Here is a 27,971-nt window from a genome sequence, read left to right on the forward strand (position 1 = left end):
CCTTGGAAATTAAAAAATAAAACCAACAAAAAAATGCAGTATCATGTGACAGAGTGGTTTTTGTGTTTGTCTCTTAAGAGTAACTTCTGAAAAAGCACCCTATTGTAATTTAATTCAGCAGTATTTGTTACGATTTAGTGATTAAACCTCCACATGGCCAGAAGTCCCTGGACACTTTTGTTGACTGTCACGTTAAGATGTACATCCCGCTCCCCTTCCTGAAAAGCCTGGGACAGTTCCTTCACACTAACTAGAGATTGTAAAGCAAGTGGGGAAAATACAAAAGCAGAGGAAAACACAAAAGAAAAACGCCTTACGTCCTCACGACTCCCCGGATCAACTGCCTTTTACATCCCTGGTCTCCATACCACATGGCAGAGGCAGCACATAGTTACCAGGGCTGGGAAAGGAGGAGCAGTGCAAGGCAATTCAGCTGGTACACCGGAGATTACGGACAGAAGTCCTCCGAGGAATTCCCACACGCAAAGCCTACGTGCCCCACCTGCGTGCTCCCCTTACGGGACTTAGTGCTGATGGAGAGCAGACCTCCAAACCGTGGCAGCACAGCGAGGCACAGCCTGTAAGCCACACATACAGTGTTAATTAAGCATCTTCCTTTTTTCACACGTGATTTCTAAAAGTTACAGGGAAACTGCATACTAAAAAGCAAAACCAACATAAACTACTTCTGAAATAATTGTTAGATAGCATCTATTTGTTGGAGAAACACAACAAGCCATTCCTCACTTCCCTCCACCTCAAAACAAACAAACAAACTGAAAACTTACAAGCCAGCATTTACCCAGCAAAACCCCGACCAGCGCAGGACATCTTCGGTGTATTCCCAGACTCTGAAACAGGGATAAACACAGCTCCATGCGCATTTAGAAAGTGAAGAGGAATAGAATATTTGTACTAACCCGATAGCTTCCTTTCTGTGACTATTCATCCTTCACAATCCAGACAACAGGACATACCAGGCAGTAAACAAACATTGAAGGGAGGGACTAACTTCAAAGCAACTGTGTAAATCTTACATAATTTGAGGGTTTGAGATCTTGCAGCAACCTCTTACCAAACGAGGTGTCAGATGATACAAGGAGGTCAAACCTGTAGCAGCCGGAATAAGTAGGGCACTTTGCATCTCTCAATCAGCCCAGCCCGGCACCATTTGTCCGTGGGGACCCAGGTGCTGTTCATTCTTGGGAATTCACTTTCAGGAGGAGAACAGTGCCTTTCTTTCACATGTTATCGCACTAGAAAAGCTTTCTACTCTCAAACAGACAAAAGATAATGAAATACTTGAACGCCCTTATTGCCGGGACCTGATGGAGATGTGCCGTAATTATTCCCCTTTCTAAAGTGTTTGATGGGGCTTTCGTTACTTTTCCCCAGGTATAAAAATGAAGAAGATTTCTGGGCAACTGTGGAAGTAATGAGGAGGAGACAGCCCTGAAAACCTCTTCCCTCTCATAGAAAGGCTTCTCCAAAAGGTCCTTTTCCTGCCACCGGAGATTTCTAAGTGTCTTCTAGCCGAAATCATCGCTTTGAGCTAAATAAAGCAACTGCGTGCTGAACCCCAGATTTTCAAAAAGAAGCATTCGAAAGGCTCCACGTTTCACTTCTCCAAACAGGAGAGAGGACTCATGGCTGGAAGGAGACAGGGTGTTTGTTTCTGAAACCCAGCACATTGGGAAACAAAAGAACAGGCCCCCACCTTTATTGCAGGATTCTTGCAAGAAGGAGGGATTCACAGAAAAGTCTTGTTTCTTAACGCCACACATGCTAAAAAGGCTATTTTTGTTCCTGTAATAGACACTTAATAAATAATAACTCAAGGTTTTTATTAAGATGGCATCTACACAGTGCACATCTCCTTCGTCCTCCTTTTGGAAACTCAGCTTTTGCTTCCCTTACAGATTCTAAAAAAACAGGACTACGTCCTGGCACATATAAATTGTAAACGCGCTGCATCCTCTTCTCCGAGCGCATTACCGGCTGACCGTAATGATCTGGTGAGGGGTATCTAATCGCCCGCTAAGAAGCTTTCACGCTTAAAACCTTGATGCCATCATTAGTGGTTTCAGCACTTACGATGTCACAGATGGCCTATGCTTGATGCTTGGACGTTAAAGGCAAACCTAGAGTGCATCAGTCACATGGTTAATTCAATGGGTAAAGATTGAGGGATGATATTCTTTTTATTTCCCCAATAAGGTTTATTTACCATTAATTCAAATCCCTGCGACCTTAGTTTAAGCACAATGTGTTCAACCTAAAGCTGTTTTTAAGGTTAATGCCCAGGTCTCACAAATGGGCCTTGAAGAGAGCTTTTCTCCCAGCCCTCAGGTTTTAAGGGAAAGGTCCTCCTTCCGAAAGCATCCACCTCTCTGGCAGAGCCAAAAACATCCTTTTTGGGAAAACCCCCAAATCGTTGTATTTGAAAAACCGACCGTGAAGATGTGAAGGGACGCTCTGTCTACACTTTAATGGAAACACGTATGACTGAACACAGGCGGCGGCTGGATTTTCCCTTTGATCATCGTAATGACTGCTGTTTTTTCAGGAAGCATTCAATACAGCCTTCCCCTTTTGCTATTCATCCCTCCACGTGAATATTCATTAGAAATTATTAAACTGCCCATTATTCCAAAGGTCTTGACGGGAATCCTCTCCCCCACCTTTTGGTGCCTGTAATGTATGTGTCTCCATCTGAGCTGTCTAGACTCCCTTCATCATCACTGGAGACAAGCAGGCACTTCTAGACTATGATCCCTCTAATCTATTTTAGCGATGATTCACATCCTGGTTGCATTTCTCTCGAAGAAAAGGGAATCTGGACCATTCGTGCAGAGGGAAGCGCCCAATGCAGCCTATCGTGCTACATCGTTTCCCTGTTTTGTTTGGCTTTTTCGGGGTTTGATTTCCCCTTGCTCTCTTTCGGCGTACAGCAGGAAGAGAACAGGAGGCAGATTTCTTCCTGCCTTCAGGATCCCTCAGAATAAGCCTGGCTTCTGAGAAATAACACGGGCAGCTTCAAGTTCCCTGACCTCAGCTAATTCTTTCCTTCCCTCAGCCTACTCAAGATGATTAAGCAAAATACTTGGAAGGAAATCAAAGCCTTAAAAACGCAATTAGAAGTGACCATTTTGTTAATATCCACATGCACAACCCCAAAGTCAAACCCAATCCACCAACAGCACCAGACCTTCCTCAGGCAGCAGCACGCCTGCGGGAAGAAAATCAATTTTTAGCATTTAATGAACAGCCCAACACAAAACTCAGGAGGACAATGTCCCTCCCGATGCTGTTGGGAGCAATGCCTTCCATACGGCTCGGGTTTTTCCCACTGGTCCGAAAAAAATAGGTTAGGAAGACCTGAAATTGCCAAACCTCACACCAGATACTGGCTCCCACTCCTGCAGCTGTCCACAGGTGACTTAGGAATTTTATTTTTAAAACACAGCAGGTCTTCCTCCCCCAGCAGAGGATAAAGCAAGTTCACAAGAGCGTCGGGATTTAGTTGCTAGAAATCCTCATATTTGCTAACAAAGACTCTGATCTAACTGCAAGAAGCCTTTACAGCATTAAAATAAAATAAATCTCTTTAACAGAATGCAAAACAAGAAAGTCGTTTCAGACGATCAAAATAGTTACCACTTTTAATAGAACAGAGGTATTTTTCTAGGACCCCCTTCGACTCCCTCCCTGAAATTTATTTGGAAAAAGATGGAAATCTTTCTCTGCCCTTAAAGAAATCAAATGCACTTTGAAAAAGCAGCAGCAGCAGTTACGGTTCTGCGCCCTGCTACAGAAACAAAGACTGACAGACTAGATTTAGATAAACACCTACTTCTGCAAATTTAGCAAATTTAGGAAGAGGGTTAATTGCTTTGTCGTTTAGAGCAATTACCCACTATTATTGAGAGTAGTGCAAAGGATGTGGGGGGGTATTAATTGCAGCAAGAAGTCCATTTTTTCGGGGGTAGTTCATGCAAAGAATACTATATATACAATAAAAAAGCTACTAGACAATGTTTTAAAGGATTTTACTGCATATTCATATCAAAGATTGGGGGGGGTGGGTTCTTCCAGAGGGGCTAGCAATATTGAAATGTCTATTTTATTTCACGACAGTGTCCTAGCTGGTTCATGTCATGGTAGTGGTGGTGTCAGGATGTGGGGGCAGGCTTAAATCCCTTTTTGGGGGCTCATTCCTCCAACAGCGAAACTGGTACAAATTTCTTGAGTGAGCAAAGCGCCAGGCGCTGAAGAAAGGTTTCAAAAATTAAAAAACTACCTAAAACTTGAAAAGGTTGAGACGGGGAGCTCGGTTACCTCCCTCAGATCTCACTTCTACCCAGGCGCTGCCGTTTCACTGTGTAACCACGGCGCTTTCCTGCACTGTGTGAGAAAAAAAAAAAAATCTTCACGCAAGAGCGAAAGCCGTTCCAGCGTTAGGGGTTGGGGTTTTTTATTTTAAAAAAAAAAGGGTTTTTTGTAGAAAGCTGAGGTATTTTTAACCACCGGGTTTCCAGGGCGGCTGAGGGGCGGTGCGGGCGGCCCCGCCCTGAGGGCGGCGCGGCGGCGGGCCCGGCCGGCTCCCGCCGGTTCAGACCGGTTCTGAGGCACAAACAAGCCAGGTACACCCTCCCCCAACTCCGCTCGCTGAGGCGGCTGCCGGTGCGGGGCTGCGCGTCCCCCGCTCACAAAGGCACCGCGGCGGGGAAACCAGCCGCCTTTCGCTTAAACACACCCGGGTGAGGCGGCTCGGCGCCCCCGGGCGCCTTCTCTCTCCCGACAACCCCCCGACCGTGCCGCCATTACAGCGCCAGGACGGACTCCTGCCACCACCAGAGGCTACGAAGCGACCTAAAGCGGCGGATTTTCAGAGCGAGATAAAAATCTATTATGCAACGCACATTTTTTCATAGATTAGAGTATACAGATGAGGTAATGCGAGTTGGCGCCCTCCCCTAGCCGCTCTGTCAGCAGCTCGGCGGCGGGGCTCGGGCGGGAGAGCACGGCTTCGGCCTCCCGCCGGGCTGAGGTGACTGACGGGCTGGCTCTGGTTCCCGTCCCAAGGGGGACGGAGACACCATTTGCTCACCAGCTGCGAGGAGATCTTAGAGCCTGGGCGATACATTACATTATTTTTTCCGCAGAAGGATCTATTTACTTGTAAACATGCGTGTGCGTGCGTGTTCAGGTAGTCTTTTTTTTTTGGCCGTTTCTGAGAAGGCAGGGTGTAAAGGTTTTCTTTCCTATTTTGATCTCTTCAGCACAAAAATAACTCCTCTCTCTTCAAAGCTATCTCAAAATTTTCTGCCTGCGCTCAATTTCAAGAAACCTGATGTACTCCCAAGGGTAAAAAAAAAAAAAGTTTAAGAGGATGGTCTAGGTTATATTTAGATAAGAAGCAGTGCAGGGTGACATGAACAGAAACACAAGAACAAAGTGAAAATGCTTGACAGCCGGTAACAAAAACCTGAGAATATCTGAGTTGGATTTTTTAATTTTCCTGTCCCCAATTCACATTTCCTTGTACAGAGTGCATCAAAGCAGTGCATAGCTTTATGTGAACAAAAGGTAAAGATTAGGTGTTTCACCTGACTCCTAGAGGATTTACTGTTGCTTTTGTGGTAACTGAAAAGGCAGCTTCCTACTCTGCAATTTTTTTATTATTTCTTTTTTTAAAAATCTTAGCCTAATTCTTTTTCCCATGTACACAGGAGTGTGCTCAACCCTGTCATCCTACCAGAAGAGATTAAAAATATTCAGGTCATCTCTACGGTGCAAAATTTATGTGGAATTATTTAACATCAACAGAGGCCATCTCGCAGGTTGTTAAATAAAGGCTGAACAGCTACATTTAACCTCATTCTTCCTGATTTTTCAGCCGTCCCCAGCAGAGGCATCTCTCAACCCACTCAAAAACCCTAAATCCCATTCTAAGTCAGTGATTCATCACTTGCTGGCAGACAAACTAAGCGGAAAAGAGGAGATGGAGACAATGGTAGGGAAAGGTTTGCATTATGTAATGAAACTAAATTCACTTTTTTCTCCTTTCACTTCAGTTGTTTAAACAGGCAAAGAAAGTCCCCAACAAAAACAAAATACACTGCAGCCTCCATGGGAGGTTTCAGGGAGCCTGGTTTTCCCATGATTAAAATTCTCTTGGCAGTATTTTTCATCAGTTTGTTTCAATATTAAGACACATAAAATAACACATACGTATTCCTTTCCAACTGTAACTCCAGAATTTCATCACAGAGAAATCTAAAGTTAAAGAACAATCTCTAATTACTTTATGAAAGCCTTCCCCACATGTCTTTACAACTTGAAGTATAGCTATCACAATTAGCAAAAAAAAAAAAAAAATTCAGGCTTTGTATGTGCAACTTCTTACCATCGCTTTAATTCCACACAACAGGAATGACTACGCTCTCCTAAATCCTGGTGAAAATAAAACTTCTAAGCTGAAGTTGCTTTTTTTAATTCCAGAGCACGATCTAGTTTACTTTATGAGCTATAGGAAATTATTCATCTAAGTAGTAAATCCTCCAGCATCCTCGACAGCAGACAACCAAATAAGCACTCTTAAAAAATAAATTAAAAAAAGGAAGGCAGAAGGAAATCTCAGGTCACTTTTTTTGTAAATTTACACAAACATGCAGTGTTCACGCTTCCACATTCTGGAAATCACCTATAGGAAATCAAACACTTCTGCCAGGATTTTGTAAATAAGTTTAAATCCCATCTCAACAAGGTACTTCGCCAGTTTTTAAGAGCAAAACGTCCCACTGCTCAGTGCCATGTGGTTCGATACGTTGCTGCAGCGAAGCTTTAAAAATAATCACTAACACATGGAACAGTAAGAAACGTGTAAAGCCATTTGACATTACACAACTGAATAAAAATGCAGAGGGTTTTTTTTAGCGCATTAGAACACCTCAACAAGCAGCCTAGAAAAGATCGTTTTCTACCAAAAAAGAATAGCGGGGGGGGGGGGGGGGGGGGATGATGATTTTTTTTTTTCAGGAGGTTGGGCAGGGCACAAACAAATCTGGTTTGATTCCTATGGGATCACACAGCTTCCACAAGTATTCAGCTGCTTCTGTGACACAGTACAGAAAATATTTTGGCTAATGTATCATTTGTGGTGCACAAATGAATCAACAAAACAGAGAAATTAAGGCAGAAAATTCAAATATAATTTTCGAGGTTTTTTACTCTTTCAAAGTGATTTAAAAAAAACAACAAACGACCATTTTCCATAACGTAGGTAGAGAATGAGAAACTCATGTCAAGAAAACTTCAAAACACAAACTCTTCCTCAAATCCATGCAAGGGACACCATCGGTGAAAGCGGCTCCCACAGGAAGCATTCACCTCCCCCAGCTTCCCTACCTCCCCCAGCAGACAACTTCTAGGAGGCCACAAAATACAACAAATAAAGCCTTTCTTCAGAGAATATGGTTTACTTTTACCATGTGCTTTTGGGTCTTATCTTCTAAATTACTCCTTTGCAGCTCCTGTTACAAATCCCCTGTAAAGGCTTAGCTGAGACCCGATGCAACAAACTCTGAACCTTTAAAAAATAAAGGCTTTTTTCTTTTTTCCCCAAACATCTGCAAAACGTCTTTCCTATTGTGCAGGAAAATCATCTCCACGTAATCAAAGTCACATTTAGTTCACACAGCTCTTTGAAACCACAAGGAACGAAGCCCAAACTTCTTCACACCTTTCTGTTCGTTTTCCACAGCACCTGAAGGACGGATGTGCCATGCACAAAAAATTCTCCCGAGTGGTTTAACACCCGTAAATTTCCACAGGCTCCAGTGTTTGTCCCCAAACGTTCACACGAGCATGGGTGAGTGACCCACCTCTCCAAGGAAACACAATTTGTTTTGCCTTTTCTACCCTGCCAGCTGAGACACAGACGCGACGAGATCTGAGTGACAAAGTTCTTCAAGACGTACAATTTTGGAAGAATTCGTTGTCATAAAGACATTAAGAATTTCACAGCGTCACAAAAATGGCCATTTCCACTTATTATAAAGCTCCAAGAGGATCTCAAATTTGCTAAACCCCCTGACAAATACTACAGAAATTGCAAGAAGTAATTATTTTTCAGACAGTAACAAACTGTCCTTAGTTCTTCCAGATAAATCCCATTCTAGAAATGAAAAATATATAGGGAATTGGGTAAATCAAGCTGGGGATGACACAGCCAGAATTTACTACCCAGGGTATGGAGATGCAAATAAATTTCTGCCTGGTCAGGGTACATGAAACCTGAATATATTGCACAGCGAGCAGGAACACCTCACCAGTGAAAAGGGGGCAAAGTAGCTTTTGCTCACCACAGGGTGTGAGGGACTTAAATATTTATATTGCTAAATTCAAAGTGCGTTAAAAATTAAACAGAAAAGTCCATTCGTGCTTTAAAAGACTTCGAGGCCAGGTGGGGTTTTGCTTTACAAAGTAAAGATACGGTTAAATGTTTATTAATATCTATCTCATTGCTTAGAAACATTTAAAACTCCTTTCTGATCCTTCAAAATGAAATATGCTATCCACCAGATTCAATTACTTGCTCTATTGAATTAGAATTTACTGTATTAATAAGGAAAAATAGTTTATTTCCCTTTCCTCCCAGAGTATCATCTAGTTTTCCATTACTACAACTAGAAATTGCCAAGAAAATGAAATGCTAAAGCACAGCAGATGCTGCTTATCTTCTGATTAAATCTTAAAACTTTGTTCCAGTGGGATCATATTTAGTCCTCTCAAATTCAGAGCAGTGTTTCATCCTGTCTCGCCATCCCAACAATGACATTTTATAAATATTACGAGTTTCTTGGACTCCCTTCTATCCATTCTGCAATGAGCAAAGGAGCACCAGAAGAAAAGGGGTTTTCCTGCTGAGGATTTTTTTCTTAAGCCTTAAATGGCATCCTTTCAATTCATCTTCTCTAGGGGTTTTTTGGAGACCTCTGGAAGTCTCACCAATTTTTTTAAGCTGTAAGAAGCGTGAAAATCTTTTGACAAAGCATTGCCTTTATCTAAGAGTCAAGATCTCATTGAGAGAGGTGTTAGGAATGAACAAACAAGCCTTTAAAGCAGCCCAAAAGTCCTCTCCAACGTTCTAGAGGTGCCTCTCTCTTCACCTGCTCTCCAGCCAAGACAGGACCTGGATTTCTAAATCTGTTACTGGATTTCTAAATCCAGGAGGAGAAAACAATAATTAGAAGTAGTAAATAAATCTTTGCGTGGTTCTTTAGACATTGGGAGTGTGTGTATGGGGGGGGGGGAATTAGAAGAGGAGAAACTAATTTCTTCGTCTTCCCTTCTGCACACTCTCCCTAGCGTCAGCCCACCTAACCCATCCAGAAGGTCCAATGTTCAAGCAGATTAAGATTTTATGAGAATAATTACCTTGATTAGAGAGTTACCACTGGTAGAATTCCATTCACAGTGATAATCAAACACTAAGTATTTATTATACTGATATATTTATTTACTTAATGAATATTTTCAGTTTTGGAAGAGAACTGGTATGTAAAGGAAATGTTTCTAGCTCTAGAAACCCTTCTGAAGAGCAGCACTCTTCACCAATCAGAGCATAAAACATTCACAGGTACAATGGCACCTTCTCGGTTTCCACTCTTAGGGTGAATTTACTCTTAAAAGGCTAAATATCCTGGAGACATTTCAACAAAGAAACCCAGTGATTAGCTCTAGTACTCTTTCTTTTTCCCTGGTATGTAGTTTCTAACTCCACACAAATACAGAACTACCGCAGCTATTACAGAACCAAGGACATGGGCGTATCGCTAGGAAACGCATTCTTGGATTTATTTTTAGTTTTAATTCTTCCAAGTCTGCACTTTTTGCTGCGAGGCAATGGGAAAAATGGAAAGGCAGCATATCCACCTTTTCAACAGTAGTGGTGATAGGGAATGAGGGGAAACTGGCCAATACTACTCATCCTTTCCCAAAGTCTTCTAAAATGTGTCCTGTAAAAAGCAGCTGACCTTAAAATTTGCTTATTCCCTCACTTAAGCAACTGAAATATTTAGCGTTCTCCAACCATGCAGGCAGCAGCCAGGGGTGTAGCAAGGCCTTGTGTCCCCACATCCCCACTTTGCCTAGCTAGCGCCTTATGGATGCTGTGCAGATCCACCATGGAAAATAATTAACGACGGCAACAGCATTCCCCTCGGATCTGTTTTGTGCCAACTCGGTCTTTTTACATTTCACGCCGGTTTACTTCTACATCAGTGAGTAACGCTTTGCCACAAAACACCTTATATTTTCAAAGCCCGGGCTCGCAGCTCCTCACTGTGACTCAGAAAACAACCCACAAAGCCCGCAGGATGGTCGCTTTGGGTCGGGCAACAACCCGCAGTGGCCTTACCTGTCACTGCTGGTACTGCTGCTGCTGCTGATGGAGTCGCTGCTGGAAGATCTGCTCCTGGATCCACTGCCGCTGGGGGAACGAGTGGGTCTGGATGCCTGGCTGGCCAGCCTCTGCGGGGACTGGGTCCTGGACTGGGACGAATGCGGTGACCGACTCCTGCTGTGCTGGTAATTCCTCTCCGGCCTTCTGCCTCGTACCTCCCGTGTAATATCATCCCTGTAGATATCCCTGTGTACCACACTGGGCAATGTAAACTGCTCCCGGGCCCTAGGTTCATAACGGGGGTCGTGAGCATCAAAACGGTTTGGACTTCGACTCCGAGAAGTATAATAGAGCCCGTGTTGTAAAGTCCGCTCTCGAGGATCTCTATAGTAATCCTGATCGTAATGTCTCGTCCGATCAAATCCTCCCGTCCCCCGCTCATGGTGTCCATAGGCACTATGTTCATAAGCACGCTCCCTGTTATCTGAAGCCCTGCATTTAGGAAGGGGGAAAAATATTTCATCAGAAAGGGGCAAGCACAACTAAAAGCAAATCATGCAAACATTCACGTCAGCACTAAACTTATTTTTGTGACTGCTTCTCCACTAAACAGCAATAACCTAGCAAGCAAACACTGACAAACTTAAAAACATTTTACTTGACTCCAAAGTTATATTCATATACGATAAAGCTGAGCAATCATTTTGTTTTAATCACAATATCAGGCTTTCATGACCAGCATCTTGCCTGCACAAGAAAAAAATACTGCTTTCCAGTGCAGAAGCCTCTTTTAAGTTGCATTTGTTTGGGTTTTGGTTTTTTTTCCTTTAAATTCAGTAAACAAGGAAAACTTCATGTTTACTTCACAATTAACTTCCCCTCCCCCCCTCCATTTTTGCTTAAGAGCTTCAGAAATTTTTCTGGAATTTGGTAATTACTAGAGCTCTTCTAATTATCCTTCTGCAAAAATGGCATCGCAAATTGGGCTGTAGCCATGAAAGCCTCTGTGCAAAGCATGACCCAGAGGTAAGAAGCTGCTTTCAAAAGGGGTAGCACAACCCATAGAGAAGGCCCAGAAAATTAAGAGTTTTCTTGTTGCTGTTCTAAAATATTTCATCCTCTTAGAGGGAATTTTGCTTTTAGCAGGCTGCTACACTCGATTCTCATCAAAGCTGCATACCCTCAAGAAACATCTTGATTACTTATGTCAGAATATTTAAACTGCAAGGGTGCAGGCCCCAAAAAGATGCTAAGACCCTAGGCAAGGAGGATAAATTACATTTTTCAGTAGGTGTTTTTGTTTGTTGAGACTGCTATTGTTACTGCAATCACAGAATTTCTATCTTCACAAGCATGCTACTTTCAAGTAGCCACAGTTCATTTTGTTTCAGTATTTTAAATGTACGTCAATTGAGAAAGGCTCTATTTTCTAAGAAAGTTAGTGTGATCTCTCAAATAAAGAGACAGTAAAACTGACAGGTAAAGTTAAAAGAACATTACAAATAGTTTAGTAGTCCAATTTAGACAAGTACCAGGACGGTATGTCTAAGTTACAGCTGCAAAATGAAAGATCAAGAATGACTACGTCGAATGTTTAAAAAATACTTGCAAAATTCTAAATATGTCAGGGTAGCCAAAATTAATTTGAAACTTTAATTATCCATCTTATGAAGGACGTTTCAACTATTTTTTTTTTCCCAGCCTTCTCTCTCGGATTCTTCCTTCAGAATCAATTATTAGTCACTTCAATCCTCTGAATCCTAATAACCCAATTTCTGCCTTCTGCTTCCTCATCCTCCCCTGCATCACAGGTCTGTCTTCTGTTTAAAATGGCAGAAATATTTCAGGTATCTCTTATAAACTGAAAATGGAATTTGAATCTTTTTCCATTAGCGTCTCAGGAAGTTCCTTCCGTTCCTTCTCCAATGAATCACTAGATCCTTAATCCTCTAAATATATTCATCCTCTGTTAAGTTATAACTCATTTTCAAGCTTTCTACAGAGCTAGCTCATGTTTTGCCTGCAATTTTTCCTCTCAAATTCTATCTAAGAAACTACCTAACCAGCGCAACGTATATATCCACTCGAAATTCATTGTTGCCTTTCTATTTTCATTACCGCTTGCTCGCAACAATGGCATTTTGAAAGATATTTCAGGATCTGACACAGAAACGTGTATCTCTTTCCCCCCCCTTTTGAAGGGCCAAGATCAACAATTTTATAACGATTGCATTTAGCATCCTACAAAGTGTTAATCAGTGACAGCTGATTTAATGAGGTAAGAGAAAAAGCAGTATTTTCTAGAGGGTTACTGCTATATAGCTGACATAAAAGAACAAAGTCCTTATCCGTGAAAAGGACACAGAAGACAGACAGAGGAGCTAGCAGAGCTGAAAATCTAATGGCTACAGTGCTTTTTTGATTTATCTATTAGTACTAAGTACTACTGGAGTTAGTGGAAAGAGAGGGTTTGACTTGGGTTAGGAGAGGGGCTAATATACACAGGGCAGGACATACCAACCTTTTCCAAGTGTGGAAACACGACCTATATTCCCAATTAAATCTAGGGAGAGAATTGTGAACATAACTTCCCCAATTTTGGCCCCTCTTACAGGGGTAATCCACCTTCTTAATGGGCAAGGGTGTCAAATGATATTTTAGATGAACCAACAAGAAAAAAAAAAATCTTAGTGACAAGACAAAAATAAAAAATTCCACAGGAAGGAAGTAGTCCCAGACTGAAACCATAACTCTGAAACCCCCAGACTTCTTTCTTGAGACAGAAGGCACTTAAATAGATCCATTATTTTAATTTCCAGCCCTATGTCTGAATCAAGCAGCTGGTAGAAGATCACCCAATGCACGAGGCACTCATCGCTGCTGGCCAGCAGGCATCCTCTCCTCTAGCCGCCTTTGTAACCATCCAGCCCAGTCATTTTTCACTGGCGTATCCACAAACTGGCATTAGCACCACGTCCTTAAAACTAGAGTATGTTTAATGTGGAGTAGCAAAGAGCTTTTTAAAAGACTAGACAGTAATCCACTCCCCATGGCTACTGGCGTCTTGACTGTATACCATCCAATAAATTCAAGGCAGTAGTTCTTATCCCAGCATTAAAAAAAACAAAAAACACTATAATTTCCAAAATTTAGTAATGTCCGTCAACTCTTTTTGCCAATACCATCAGAAAGAATAATCCCAATAACTTGGAAATGATGTAGATCCAAAATGGAAACATCACAAGCTGCCTTCAGTCTTCTCCATCCAAGCGTTATTATTTCCATGGCTAAGTGTTGTCTGTAGAATCCAAGGGGCTGCATCATTAAAGTCTACTAGAAATTTTGTGGTGACAATCCAATTAACATACCAACTGCGTACAGTGAGAACTGAGAACTAGGCATCAAGCTTTCACAGAATTTTAGGTTCTAGTATTCCGAAGATACTCCATAGAGAACTTCACCACATGTTGTAGAGTAAGATAGCTCCATCTGGCAGCAGGGATACATCCGAGCAAGGCCTTAATATTATCCAAGAAATGGAATCGTTACGTCTAGAAAAGAGTAACTCCAATATCGATGCTGGCCAAAGGAAATCTTCCATCTTAAAACCACCTTATTTCAAGTGTAGATATCCAACCAGCTGCAGAAAACATCCTCTATGGATCCACAAGGTACCAGCCACTGGGATAGAAATCACTTCCGTTTCCAACCCAAAATAGGAAACATAGATAATTCCCAAAATTTTAAATCCATCTGGGGGCCCTAGATACGAGTTTGTGTTTCTCACCACATCAAATACAAAATACCTGCCTAGAGAAACCTTGGAACTTACCCATCAAGTCTCCGCTCATAACGTCCTTCCCGTGCATGAAGCGATGGCGGGGGGCCGTAAGTGGGCCCCCCCCCACCTCCTCTGAACCCAGAAACCTCTCTACTACGAGATGCTATGGAAACTGTATCATCCAATCCCCGAGCAGCACTGGGAATGGTTCCTGGTTCATTATAATCCGTCCGTAGGTCTCTATCTCCCATTTTGTTGACAGAGTTGTGTGCCTTCTGCGCACTTTTGATGTCCACAAAATCCACAAACGCTGCCACTCCGCCTTCTGACCCCCGCTTAGGGAGTATTTTGACACTTTCGACACGTCCATATCTGGAAGAAAAGCAAAGCAGAGCACGTATATTAGCACTGGCAGAAAAAGAACGTGTTTAATAACATTGCCTCCTGCAAAATCAGCATCAGTTTCAAACCGTTTGCCCTTCCCACACGGCAGGAAAATCAATCTCAAAGCACGGCAGAGGGGAAAAAGCCTTTTAAAGTTTCCATCATTATTTTCAAAACTCCTCTCTTTTGGTTAGCCTACCATGAGATCACCCTTTTTATAACAAAGCAACAGCAGCTGAAGAAATAAAAGGTATTCGCAATTAGAGCGGCCCCTCTCATTTTTAATCTGCCAGGCAAGACATAATTAAAAGAAAACCGTGTCACAACAAGTAGAAATAAAGACATCCCAACAATTTTCTTAAGAAAAAAATGACCTTGACACAACAATTCCACTACTCCAATCTATCTTTAATCATCCAGCGCTAAACCAAGAGTCTTCGTTCTCATCCTTGTTCCTCATCTCAAACCCATTTCTTTACTACAGCCTTGCAGGACACTTTTTGCAGCATGACCAACATGGGCACCCCTGGACCAGGGTGCTTCTGGGGTTCAACTTTACACCCCCCCACCGTGGACCAAGCCGCACAACAGGCACGCCAAGGAAAGCTGACAGGAACGTGACGCCACCCTACTTAATGTATGTTAAGCAATTGCAACACAGGCACTTACAGGATGACTAAATGTCTACATAAAAATTAAACTAAACATGTTTGTGCATACAAGAAAACATGATGTAAAAATGTTTTTAAATAACTAGCATTGGCTCATAGCAGAATGAATAAAATGAGAAGCATGAACACAGCAACGTTTTAAAACAACCGAGAACTGCAGGTCACATTTTGGTTGCACCTTTCTCTCAGCCAAGAGATTTTTGAGCAAAACAGGTAAGGGCTTTTAACTGCAGTTGTTAATCCACTACAAAAAGAGGCCAAAAACCTATTTTTGAATATACTGACAAACAGGAAAAGGACACACAAATTAAAAAAAAATCAAGAACTCTATGAAGAATTGTGAACTCTATGAAGAATTATTGCCCAAAAAATTATCTATTCATGAAGGCAGCACAACACTGAACAGATGTAAACGTATCCTAAACAAGAAAAGCCCTTTTCAGCTATATACCCAGGAATACGCTAACACAATTGCCTGTCTGAGGAGCAAATGCTGTCAGAACCTACGTCTGACACTCTTTTATGCCCGGCTTTCCATACACCTTAAAATTTCGTCATTGTTGTTGGATGACTAATCCTTAAACACGATTTGAAAACCTGCCTCCCTGACTGCTGGCTTCTCATTCCATCGTGACCTACTATGCCTTATATATAACCTGGTTTGGATTTAGATCTCATTTTCCTCTGGTTTATACTCCACTGAATACAGCGCACTGTCCATTAACGAATATGTGTGCAAACAAGAGCGTCTTTCAAGTCAAAAAGCGCCTTGTTAGGCCTAAAAACACAAGGTCACGTAGGGGACCTATTTTTGCCCCTAAGCTGCCCAGAGCAGAACTTGCCACCTTTGTACTCGTGGGTACAGCACGGTGACGTTATTTCTCAGGAGTTTCCTAACCTGTGATATCGACCTGATGCACTGGTTATTTTTTATTCTAATTAAAAGCTGCAAGGAGCAAATATTGACAAATGGTACTGCAGGAAAGATACTTCTCAACATTTGCGCTCTTCTGAGGCTGAGTAAGGTTATCTTACCTTGAAGGCAAGGTTTAGAAAGACCAGAAAAGTGGAGCATATGGTTAATAAAGTTTGTGTGAAAAAAAAAATGGTCTAATTGGATGTGGCACATATAAAGAGAGAAGAAACAGGGAAGGAAGAAGGGGAAAGAAAACAGGAAAGAGCGCTTTTGAAAAAATGTTCGTGCCATGAATGAACATGAACAAAAAATATGAAAAATAATTTGATATCCTCGTTAGCGTCGCCCTTTAGCACGCGTTTCAGTGCTGGTTCTCTACAGACAGCGAAGGAAAGATGTTGTAACAGGACAGAGTGCTCCAACTCTCATACCCGCTGAGTTTTTTTTCTAAATCATGTAGTTACAGAAGTCACTGGTTAGAACATGTATTTTGCTTTTGCTCATTGTTTACACATTGCCAGTGTCTGCCAACACAAGCCCATAGTTTGTCTACAATCTTCAGGAGAAAAAAAAAAATAGTATCTTAGCATCACTCAAAAACCCTAAAATCCTAATTGACCTTCTGATTGCAATCAACACAGCTAACTTTGTATGAAGTGCTGTGGCAGGTACATCAGAAATGAGCTCTGAAAGGCTCTTCCCACTCACCACCCTGACAATTCTATTTCCTCATTCTGAAACTGTAACACGTACGTGTTGTTATAACATATGCACGAATAGACCTCAATTATTTTTCTTTTGCTGCAGAAGATCCAGAAACGTGTTAAAATGTTCAAATATTCAAGCTAACGCTGCCCAGAAAGCACAGCAGATACAAAACATCAATGTAATGTGCTCCCTGCGTACCAACAAATTCACCCAGCAAATGCACAACTCTTGCAGCCAGAGCTCAGTTTTTATATTGGGAAAAGCATACTTTGGTTGCTATTAATTAAAAAAATTGTTTTGTTTTTTTTTTTCTCCTAAATAAGAAATGGATGGGGGAGGCTACTATTCCACTGCAGCCATGGTCCTAAATCACCCCACTCAGAGACGGCGCGTTTTAATCCATCCGTTATCCAGATACATAAATATACACTGTGCTCTGGCGTCCTGCACCGTACCCTTGACGAGCCCCGAGGATAATCTGTGACAATCGTCTTTGCTGAAAGCGAGGGAGGCAGACGGGGAGGAGAAAGGGAGCAGAAAGGGGGGGGGATGAAAGAAAACCGAGAAGGAGAGAGCCCTGAGTATTCAAGGACAGCTGCTGGAAGAGGAAGGTTTGCATTTTCCGTGCCCCAACGTGGTCCTGTGATTACACACATCCTTTGGTCCCCCACCGTGAAGATTAATCTGTCTGGTGATCCGACCCAGCCCCACCCGTTGGCGTCTCTCCGAGCTGCTCCTGTCTTGGCAGATGCTGCCGGGAGGAGGACTGCATCGAGGAGAGAGGAGGGGAGATCTGCAGTGCTGCATCACAAGATGGGTTTACTGCAGCAGAATAATACATTACGAGGAAAAAAAAAAAAAAAACCCAAACGATACTTTCCAGAGGACCAGGGGAGGAGAGGCAGGGATAACACTGCGTTTCGTTACGCAGATCGCAAGTTAAAGCAAGATGGAGGCGAACGCGCTCTGAGGAGCAACCTTTGTCCGGATCCCGAGGGCTGGGAAGAGGGGACAAAAGACAAGGGGAGGCATCGCCGCGACCTTTGGTAATGTTCGCAGAGCGGCTCCTCTCAACCTTCACCTCCTATCTTTATACCTGTGCGTCAGCCTTTTCCAAGAAGGCTGCGTTTTGCAATCGCTGGCAGACCAAACAGAAAACAAAGAGGCTTGTTCGCTCAGCTCCAAATCCACAGACCCTCACGAAAACAAGGCTGTTTAGTGCCTCTTCCCGGCTGCACCTCATGCTGATTAATCGTTAGCTCCATATTGTAACGAAGGTGGCTGAGGCCGTATTTTCAGAGGGGTTTACAGTTCAACCAGCAGCAGAGGAGACGAGGGGGTGTGAGAGCTGTTATGTCACCAAGCCCCTCCACCAGCACAGCACCATCGCAGCACCCAGCTGCAAACACAGATCTAGCAGCCCTTTCGGGGGGGGGGAGAAAAAAAAAAGAAGAAAAAAATTGCTCAATAATCCCTGCTTGAACAAAGCCACACTAATCCAGCTTTTCAGACAAAGAAAAGGAATTCATAATTTAAGCATTATCGGTTTATTCACTGTAGATCAAAGCACCTCTATAATCAAGCAGCTGAAATGTCTCTGGGCTCTTGGCATGGCTGCTCGGCATGTTTCTCTCGCTCGCCAGCCCTTCCTCCTCCCCAGCTCTTCCTCCCATACCAACAGACAGTGTGGCCGGGCTGGGAAACGCAGCCTCCGCCAATGCAAGGCCGGGCTGGTTCCTCCTCCCCAGGGGCGACGTGTCACCCAGACATAGCCAAAGTCATCCCTCACCCCACAACTTTCCCTGCGCGGGGGTACCTGCGCCCTCGCCTTTCCATTTCTAATTAACTGTTTCATCTCGGGTGCTTGCTCCAAACATCCCTTTTTTCTGCACAGTCTCTGCTATTCCCAAGCAAAAGCACTTTAAACAAAGGATTGGGCTAGGAGAGAGCCAGCCAGGAAATGTTTAGTAAGCAAATGTTACCATTTAGCTGCAATATTTTATAAACTGATTAGGATCTTTACAGGATGATATAGACACGATAGGAAAAGGTAGTTCAAAATCAGGGAGATCCCCTTTTTTAATTTAAACTGAATCTCATTTTAAATCACATTACCTCCCTATTTCTCCTGAGCTCCCCCCAAGCTTGTGAAGACCTGTTACACCCAACCGTTTTCATTACTGCAGAATTCTGCAGGTCAGCAACATCCCGGTCTACAAAAACTTCACCATATTTTTTATTTAGAAGCCAGCACAACATTATGCTCCAGATACTACTAAATGCGAGAGACATCGCAAGATCCAAAATAACGCAGAAGGATTTTCGTGCTTCTTTCTTCACCGCTCATTAAGAGCGTGATTTGTCAAGACGTCCTGATACAGCAGGATATCCGAGTATTTTGGATTCACTCGGATTCCCTTTGACTAAAGCCAGATATCTTTAGCCATCTGAAAAGCAGGGATGATTTTTCCGTGCCACGCTCAAACTCCTTCCTCCTCCATCATTATATAACCCAGGCAAGCCCCGGCTTGCGTTATTCAGTAGAACGCTCGCACAGCTTGAAGCTTTTCTTGGTCAATCACATTCCTCTTGCTTTGTTGTTATTTCATAACAGAACAATGTGACCTGAAATAATACTTCTCCAGATGTCTGCATCTCTTCTCCTTACTGGTAACTGCAAATCGGTCCAATGCCCCATGCTAGGGGCTGCTTTAGTCCTGTATTTCCCCCTGCACAAAGCAGATCTGCTCCAGATACGGGGAAATGCAAGATGTGCAAATACTGAAGTAGGTCGCCATCACCAGCTCCATAGGGGTTTTTACCCAGGCTGCCGAAGGCTGTTGAACTCCCGTAACATCAGTTCTGGGGTTTTCTGCTATCGTGGACATCCATTTCACAGTCCAAGAACTTGGCCCACCGCAACAGCATGTGCATCTCCTTCCCATCCATGTAATACACAACATAACAGACCAGAAGAGCAGCAAAACCAGCAGTCTTACCAGCAGCAGGACACCAAGCCATAGTGACAGCCATCCTGAAGAAATCCTGCTCAGAGTTAAGCACCAGCTTCCAGAATCAGCAACTCACAACATGAACCGCTCGGTCAGCGTCTCCCTCCCGTACCACCACCAAAAGCAGTGTTAAATATTCACCACTGTAAAAGTTCCTACGCCAGCAATGCAAAGGGACTTGGGTCTTTACACAGGCATTTGCCAAGAATAAGGCACTGTAATTGACGACAACGAGGACGTTACCGTAAGAAATAAAATGCACCATATAATAGTTATAACCTACTTGGCCTAAGAAAATTACATACCACCACGTTCCATGCTGCTTATTCATTATAGCCACATACTTGCCAAAAAACTATTTACATACTTCTATTTTTGGTTGGTTGTTTTTTTAGAAAGGGAATTTCATATCAAGAGCGGTATTCCACCACCTTCAGACCTGAGCAGCACAAGTCTTTGGAATTACACTCTGCTTCAAGTAATGCAGAATATCAGTTCAAAATCTGGCAATATCGTTACGTGCCTAGCACGGAACAAGACTTGAGAGCTTACAGATACAGAAGAATAAAGGAATCTAAACAAAAGGTACTCAAAAAATGCATAGACTCTTTCATAAATACAGTAACTGATGTATGTGGCAGCAAACCCGAAGACAGTCCATAAAGAAATGCGTGCACAGGGCTGGGATGAAAATAATGGAACTGTATCTTCACAGAAACAGCAAGCAGGATTCCAGAGTCCTGGAAAACTACACTTAAAATCAACTTTAACAAACGTGAGGAACTGTCACCCGATGAGCCACAATCGCTTGGCTTTGCAGCACTGTCACTCAACTCCAGAGAATCTGTCAAACGATATCTCAAATGCTTGACAACAAATACGGCAACGTACGTACACAAGGCCACTGGCCTTCACTAGCAGCCGTGCTTAAGGGAGACCAAAAGCAGTATTTACTACCAACAACTTGATGTGATGTTTCATTACCAAGAGTTTTCATTCCCAAGGGCACCTGGCCACGCTCTGCATGAAGTTGGCACACCAAAACGCTCAGGACACCAGAAATCCCTCACATTGACGGACACGCATTTCAATTCCATCTTGAAAACTGAAAACTGGCTATTCAGGATTGTGGCAAAAATACTGTATTTATCTAATATACATACACGCACTCGCCCTTGCGAAGGGCTCGACAGCACCGTTTTGTAATGCTCCTCCACACGCCTCATCTTCCCCCAATTTTCTGAAGAAATAACTTTAAGTGACAAAACCCACTGGGACAAGGGTACCAGCAGAAAGGCTGCCAGCAATGTATGGAGCCCTTCCAGCAGCCTCTAGAGGAGATGCAATGTATGGTATTGGCTCTCCTTATCTCCAGCTGCTACGCTGCGTTCAAGGCAGCTAAAAATAAAACAAATTAAATGTCTCTCTAATTCTACCTTTCTTGGCACAAAACTGCTGTTTCTATAACGATAAGCCTTCATGAGTGGCCAGGATGGCGTTCTGGATGATCACAAGTAGGAAAGCTCATCAGCGAGCGATAAATCCATACGACGTAAGGCTTTGAAAACCTTTACCTTCCCAAAGCCTGGCAAAATAAAAGCTCCTCGTACTGCAAGGAGTGCTGGTTTTCAAGCCATAGCGAGAACAGACCTTGTGACAGCAATGATTCAGAAACATGCCCTAATTACCGAGCTCCCATAATTTTCTAGATTGCCATCTGAGATGCTTTAAAACCTGTTTAGAGGGATCTTTATTGGCTCTGTGACCTTTGGGGGGGAGAAAAACAACGTTCTTCAGGGCATTCTCTGCAGCTCTCCTCCTAGCAATAAAGATCTTCAGGGAAACCTCAAAATTCAGGAGCAGAAACCATCAACCAGGTTACGGAGCTCAGTCAGACTGCTTACATGACTGGGGTGAAACCTCAACGCGATCCTCCTCACTCTCCCCTCCTGCCCAAATTACTCGAACCTCGACCATTCTTAGACTTTGCAGCTCCCATTAGCCCCTGATGGCGTTCAACGGGAAATCTCCCCAACTCTGACTATAAACAGGGGTTTTGTTCGTGAGATACAGCACGTGTTCCTGCCACGCACTGAAAACAGCTAGGGCTTTGTCTACACTCGTAATCCCTCCCTACGAGATGACAAAGTAGGAAATTAAAAAGCTAGCACAGGCACATTCACCGATACTTCTGATACCTCTGTTATTTAAGAGCAACACACTCGACGTATCAGATAGTCCGGTAGATAACTCTGTGCTGAAATAAGTGCTCGCTTCTTGCTTTACAGCTCAGTTGAATGCTCCATTTTAAGACACAAACTAGGAGCGATTCCCAATTAAGACATTTTATTTATGTCTTTATTGCAAAGTCACCATTTGGATACTGCTGAGGTATTAATATACAAATGAAATTATTATGTACCACCAGAGAGGGAAGAAACAGAATATTTAAAACTGTTTATTCATGGTTGCTACTGTCAGTAGCAACTATTTCTTCGAACAGTCAACATACCAGGAAATTTTTCTGCAATCCCCATGACAAGAAATTTTGCCACAGATAAGCGGTTCTAGTGTGTACACATCAGGTGAAACTTGAATACAGATACAGCCATTCCTCGAGATATAGATCAGTTCCACTGCAACACCCCCACAACACGAAACAACGTTCAAAGGGAGTCCTAGCAACATTTCAACCTAGGATGAAGGTGGCAGAGGGGGAGATGAACCTGTGCTTTCGACACTGAGATTACATGAAGCTGGACGAATTAAAAAAAAAAACCTCCTCAGCTTGACCTCAACAACATCTAGCTGGGCTGGGTTTAATATCCTCACCCAAGTCAGCAGTTCCGCTGCCTGCAACGTCAGGCGAACCCAACATTGCATCAGACCGTCCGCAGGCTGCAGTCAGAAGGCAAATCTTGACCATACTGTAATGAAGGGCTTAATGTGAATTTACCGAGTTAAAGGTGCGTAAATGTAGCTGAGCGATACAAGTTTCTTGTTTGCACGGCCACCTCCACCAGACAGAAAAGAGGCAGAAGCATTAAGGAATTTTTCCTAGTTGTCACTTCTGTACAATTAAGGAGAAGCATGCAAGCATCCATAGCAAGGCTTATTGGTATATACGTTATTAAAAAAAAAAAAAAAATCAAAGCAGCTTTGTGAGCAGAAATAATGAAGACTCATTTCTTATGGATGCGTGTCTTGAGGTTGAATTCTCTGGCGTCCAATAACTGCCGGTTCCCACTGCAGCTTTTCCCACGGTCAGGAACACCTCTCTCCCATGTGGATTCTTTAATGTCTAATAAGGGTTGCACTCTCGCTGCAGCTTTTCTCTCCATGGGGCCACTAATCAGGTCTCTCTCCTCTATTAAAACCGCTTGTTTTCACAAAACTCAAAGGAACGTCGTATCTCTGAGACTGCGAATACCCCCTTCGCCCTGAAGTATAACTGAAACTGGCTAATGGGTTCAAAATTCATTAGGGAAGATGCACGGCAAGATCCCACCAGTCTTGCTCTCCAAGAAGATGAGAATACGACTATCCAGAGCAGCCTGAAGAGGTTACAAAAATTTGCAGAAACTCTGCATGTTCAGCTGTGTTGTATCAAGTATGACATGCTGTGATTCTTTATCCTCCAACCCACGCAGATGCATGGTATCGCGTTACTACACGCTAGACACGGGGCTGCTGAATTCCATCTCCAGGGCATTTTTTTTTTTTCTTCCAGCTTAAAGTATAATCTGCAGATTTGCTTCAAAAATACCAGTGGTGATAGGCTACATTTAAATGCTTTCTGCAGAGGAATTGTTCAAGCCTGTTCTTTTGTGTGACTGATTTTAGGATTTGTTTGGATTCGATTTTAAGAACGCACTGCTTCGCAACTGTAGGGGAATCTCATGATTAATCAAGTTTTTCGTTCTTACATGAAAGGGTAATTCCCCATCTCAGTTTTGCTTCTCCAAGCCCTGCTTTGCATGTATTCGGCAGCAGATGGAGGAAAATGCAGAGTCATAACATTATGGTCTCCCTGCCATGCTGCAGAGTACTTTAAATATGTATCATCTTAAGGCTTTTTAAGTCTCAGTGCTCACTGGTTCATACTTCACCAGTCGAACACAAACTTCATAACCTCTTCTCCTAGGTTTTGTATGTCTTCCAGAAAATAGTATTTAAGAAGAGAATCAGGTTTATCTGTCTCTCAGACCATCCCAAGTGACCGGATCGCTTTTCCCCTTCGAACCACAACTCAGTTTGAACGAGTGACCAGCTACAAGAAGTTTGACAATTTGAAATTCGTTTTGGATCCAAGGGCTCATGGCTATTTTCAAGTCACAACTCCAAAAGTTCAGCTACTCCTACAAGGGTACAATCTTGAAACCCAGGGAGGCAAAAAAAAGTCCCATCACCCTGAAAACAAAAGTCAGCTCCCAGCCAATCCAGCCTCCTCCACAAAGCCCTGCATTTAAACTGGCCAGCTGCTCCCATACCACTACACCAGCCAGTCACCCAAATACAGACGTGCAAATGTTATTTCATCGGTTCGTGACTCACCGCTACCATCACCTTGGAGAAAGTGCTTGTTCCTGTGACTAAAACAACTGGCAGCACAATACTCGGCGTGAGCCAGGTGTCAGCCCAGGGAAACTAATACTCCCTGTTGACAAGCGCCCGGTCAGAGCCAGGCACGCACTCAGGTGCTCTGTCTGCACCCACTACCTGCGCTCTAGGCGCTTTCTCCTCCATAGGCAAGAGCTTAAAACTTTCCACAACTGAGCTCCTTAGCCAGCTAGATTTTAATGGCTTTGCTTTTTTGATGCAACTCAAAGTCAAGGTTTTGCAAAGCCGAGCCAAGGCTAGCTTGAATTTCATCGCAGCGGTGGGTGGGGCTTCTCACTCGGTTTTACAAGCTGACCTAAAGGCCTCACCGTACCAAATAATTCAGCAGACCCTTATCTTGAGGTGTACTACCACACCTACAGGGGTCCTCCTGCGGTTTAAGGGTCAGCCAGATACACCATCCCATCGGCAACACAACCAGGCACATCACCAGGAAAGCCGTTTCCTAATTTTATGCCGTTTCGGTGATCAGCTTTACCTTTAAACGCTTGCTTTCAAAAAATTAGTCTGACACGAGGTAGGCAAGAGTGCGAACTGCCAGCACAACCGAGGACTGTAACCTCTGACTGGATGTAGAGGAAGAGATGCTTCCTGAGCTCAGCTCCTGCCAAAAACTGGCGTATCTTGCCATACCCCCAACCAGCATATCATCTACAACATCAGCATTGAAACCAGTTTTATTTTTTAAATGTAGTAAAGCTTCTCTGCTACTAATACTCCCAATGAGTTGCTTTAGTGTTAAGAAAAAGACCAAAGGTTTCTTTAGACTTTGATTACAATGCGGTTACTGTGCAGATCGTTTGCTGTCTAGATGTGTATTTAGCTGGCTGTCCGAGAGCAGCGTCTCACACATACAAGCACAGATCCCCTGAAATCAAATCAGATGTTGATTACGTATACAAGGGAGATACTTATCCATCCTGAGCTTTTATTCTCCTCACAGTTAGGATGCTAATGAGGCCGGAAGACTTTTTTCCTCCAAAGATGACTACTTTAAACATACAACTTGGCAATTTATTTTTCTTATTTTGCCCTATTAACTATTACAGGTCAGCCACAGCTGCCACAGAGAGCCTAAAGAGGGAACATTTAAATAAGCCTCTATGCACTTTTTGGCAGCTGTCACTATTAATGAGGACGAGAGGTATTCACACCAGTGGCAAGAGCAGATGGACCACAGCTCGGTGCTTTGTGCTGCGCGGAAGCGGCGAGCATCTCACCAAAGACATGTACGTCGCAGTTGGGGAAAGCCGTGACAGGGACGTTAAGTTACTCTCCGTGAATCCCATGGACAGAAAACACGACCAACTCAGTTTTGTACCTGGAGAAAAACTGAAGGTGATCCACCACTTGATTAAAAAAAAAAAATTTACAATCTGGCAGTAGTCTTTTTATTGAGCTAAGAGATCATTTCAAACCCAGCTTTGACTCGGGCGCCTGACCACCTTCGTGACAAGAACTTGGTTTGAACCCATCTCTGATCTCCCACCACATCAGGAGATAACAAAAGACATGCAAGCTCTTCTACTCGGATAGAGAGATAGCCCAGAGGAACACACGCACACAAGTTAGTGTTGTCTCTTCCCGGAGAGAGAGCCACCGGTATCCAGCAGACAGTGGTGCAGATCATCTATTCACGCTCCTTCCAGAGATGTTTGCACTCATCTGGCTTTTCAGGGTTAAAATGAGAGCATGTTCAGGGCGTTCTGATCAGATTTGGAAGCTCACGCTTCAGATCTAAGCATGCTTAAGAAAAAGAGTGCTTTCCATTTTAAGTTGCTAAGCTTAATTAAAAAGGGGAAGAGAAAGGAAGCAAAAAAAAAAAAAAAAAAAAGATGCCTGGGTCTTTAAACAGAAACTGGTCATTAAGACAGACTGCTGCTCTTCTCCCATGATTAGTTTGTCTGAGCAGAAAATTGATGTTCCTTTCACATCCAAATTCTGCTGCATTCTCACCCAAGTCCCCATGAACATACAAACTATAGTGCAGAGCCAGCTACATACAGGATACACTTCCAAAAAAATCTGTCCTGAGAAGGATGGTGTTTCAACCGAATTCAGAGACACTGCCTTCACATTCAATCTGTCCCGTTAACAGATCAGATTGCAGCAGGCCCTGGAATATATCCTGGTATATTTATGAAAAGTCTGTAACAATGTTTATTCTGTTATTAAAGGATGTTATCTTCACACTGCAGGATTTTACAGATTGCACCAGACGATTACACAGTGTTAGCAGGTTAAACAATAACTATGGAAATGCAGAAACCAAAGCGGTTGTGTTTTATTCATCGTACAGAAGTCGTCATCACATCTTAATATATTACTGCAGAACAGCGTTGGAGCTGTTTATTCGGACTCGAGGAGACCAGAGCTGCTATTACTCACCGGGCAGGCAGAAAGGCAAAGCCTCCTGCATTAACCCAGTGCGTACAATCACCAGGTGGGAAATACTACCGACTTCTTAGCTCGGGCAACAAAAAAAAAAAAAAGCAGCTTTTCTCTGATTTTCATGAACCATTCAAGTAGTCTTCAGAACACTACAAAGAATCCTGCAAAGGCAAGGCACGACGCTGGTTGTACACTGTGAATTTTCATCTTCAGCCTCATATTCCTCCCACGAGATTTCTCAATTGGCATGCCGAAGATGCAGCTAAACTCAAAATCTTATTATGTAGAGTAATAATATTTTCCAGTTTATTCCTCAGTTCATTGTTTAGGAATGTTTGCCCTTGCATTCTTTGGTTTCAGGGCATTCTCTGACCTCAGCAAGTTCACTGAACTTAGTAAAAAGCACAAGCAAAATATCTCACAAGCGCTTATTTTTGGTAGCTACCAAAACCAGAACGTATCCACCCCACCAGCAGCTTCACAACTTAAACCCTTGATGCCAGCAACTCTCCCGAAACCTTTAGTAGTCCAAAATCGGTCAAGAGGTTTTACGCATTCCCAGACATCATCAGAAGACCTCGCTTTGGTATTTGTTATTTCTCAGGTGCATCTTCATGCGCAGAAGGCAACATCTCCTCCTCTTCTTCACAAGCTGCCAACACTGTGAAACCACTACAACGGCAAGACAGCCTGAGTTGTGACACATCAGCTCATGAAAACAAAACTCCCAAGGAGCCCCAGGTTCATCCTGACTCACCGACTCATCCAAAATCTGCAACCTGCCCTCTACTCATTTGGATATTTACTTCCCTTTTTATGAAAAGCCAGCTAGCGCCTCTTTGCTCTCGGCGAAGACAAGGACCTAATTTTGGACACACCTTAAGACGGCAATAAGGTCATCTGCCAGAGAACCTGGCATGACTTCCTGTCCTATGAAAAGCAAGGGGAATTAAAAAAAACCACCAACCAGTCAACAAGGCTATCACAGAACAAACATAAGTCTTTTCTTGCCCTCTGTTCTCACTTGACAAATGGATTTAATACCTGCATAAGCTCTGCAGGGACTGCTAAGTTCTCAACA

The 27,971-nt window shown here is 43.1% G+C and overlaps 1 protein-coding gene across 10 annotated transcripts in view; it reads right to left on the reverse strand.

Annotated features, from left to right (window-relative positions):
- The window catches only part of SPEN (spen family transcriptional repressor), a 77,425-nt gene that overhangs the window by 33,704 nt on the left and 15,750 nt on the right, over window positions 1–27,971 (reverse strand). For 6 of the 10 annotated variants that reach the window (XM_075773358.1, XM_075773350.1, XM_075773355.1 and 3 more), the window contains 2 exons: window positions 14,241–14,561; window positions 10,424–10,900 (listed from right to left, as the gene is read on the reverse strand). In XM_075773358.1, coding sequence (XP_075629473.1) covers window positions 10,424–10,900; window positions 14,241–14,440 — 677 coding nt within the window. In that variant the 5' untranslated portion in view covers window positions 14,441–14,561. Of the gene's footprint in view, window positions 1–10,423; window positions 10,901–12,929; window positions 14,562–27,971 lie in introns of those variants that run through there. The other 4 variants (XM_075773359.1, XM_075773357.1, XM_075773356.1 and 1 more) reach the window with 2 other exon arrangements.

This window comes from Balearica regulorum, chromosome 21 (genome assembly GCF_011004875.1).
Source record: "Balearica regulorum gibbericeps isolate bBalReg1 chromosome 21, bBalReg1.pri, whole genome shotgun sequence".
In the NCBI taxonomy this organism is placed as follows: domain Eukaryota; kingdom Metazoa; phylum Chordata; class Aves; order Gruiformes; family Gruidae; genus Balearica; species Balearica regulorum.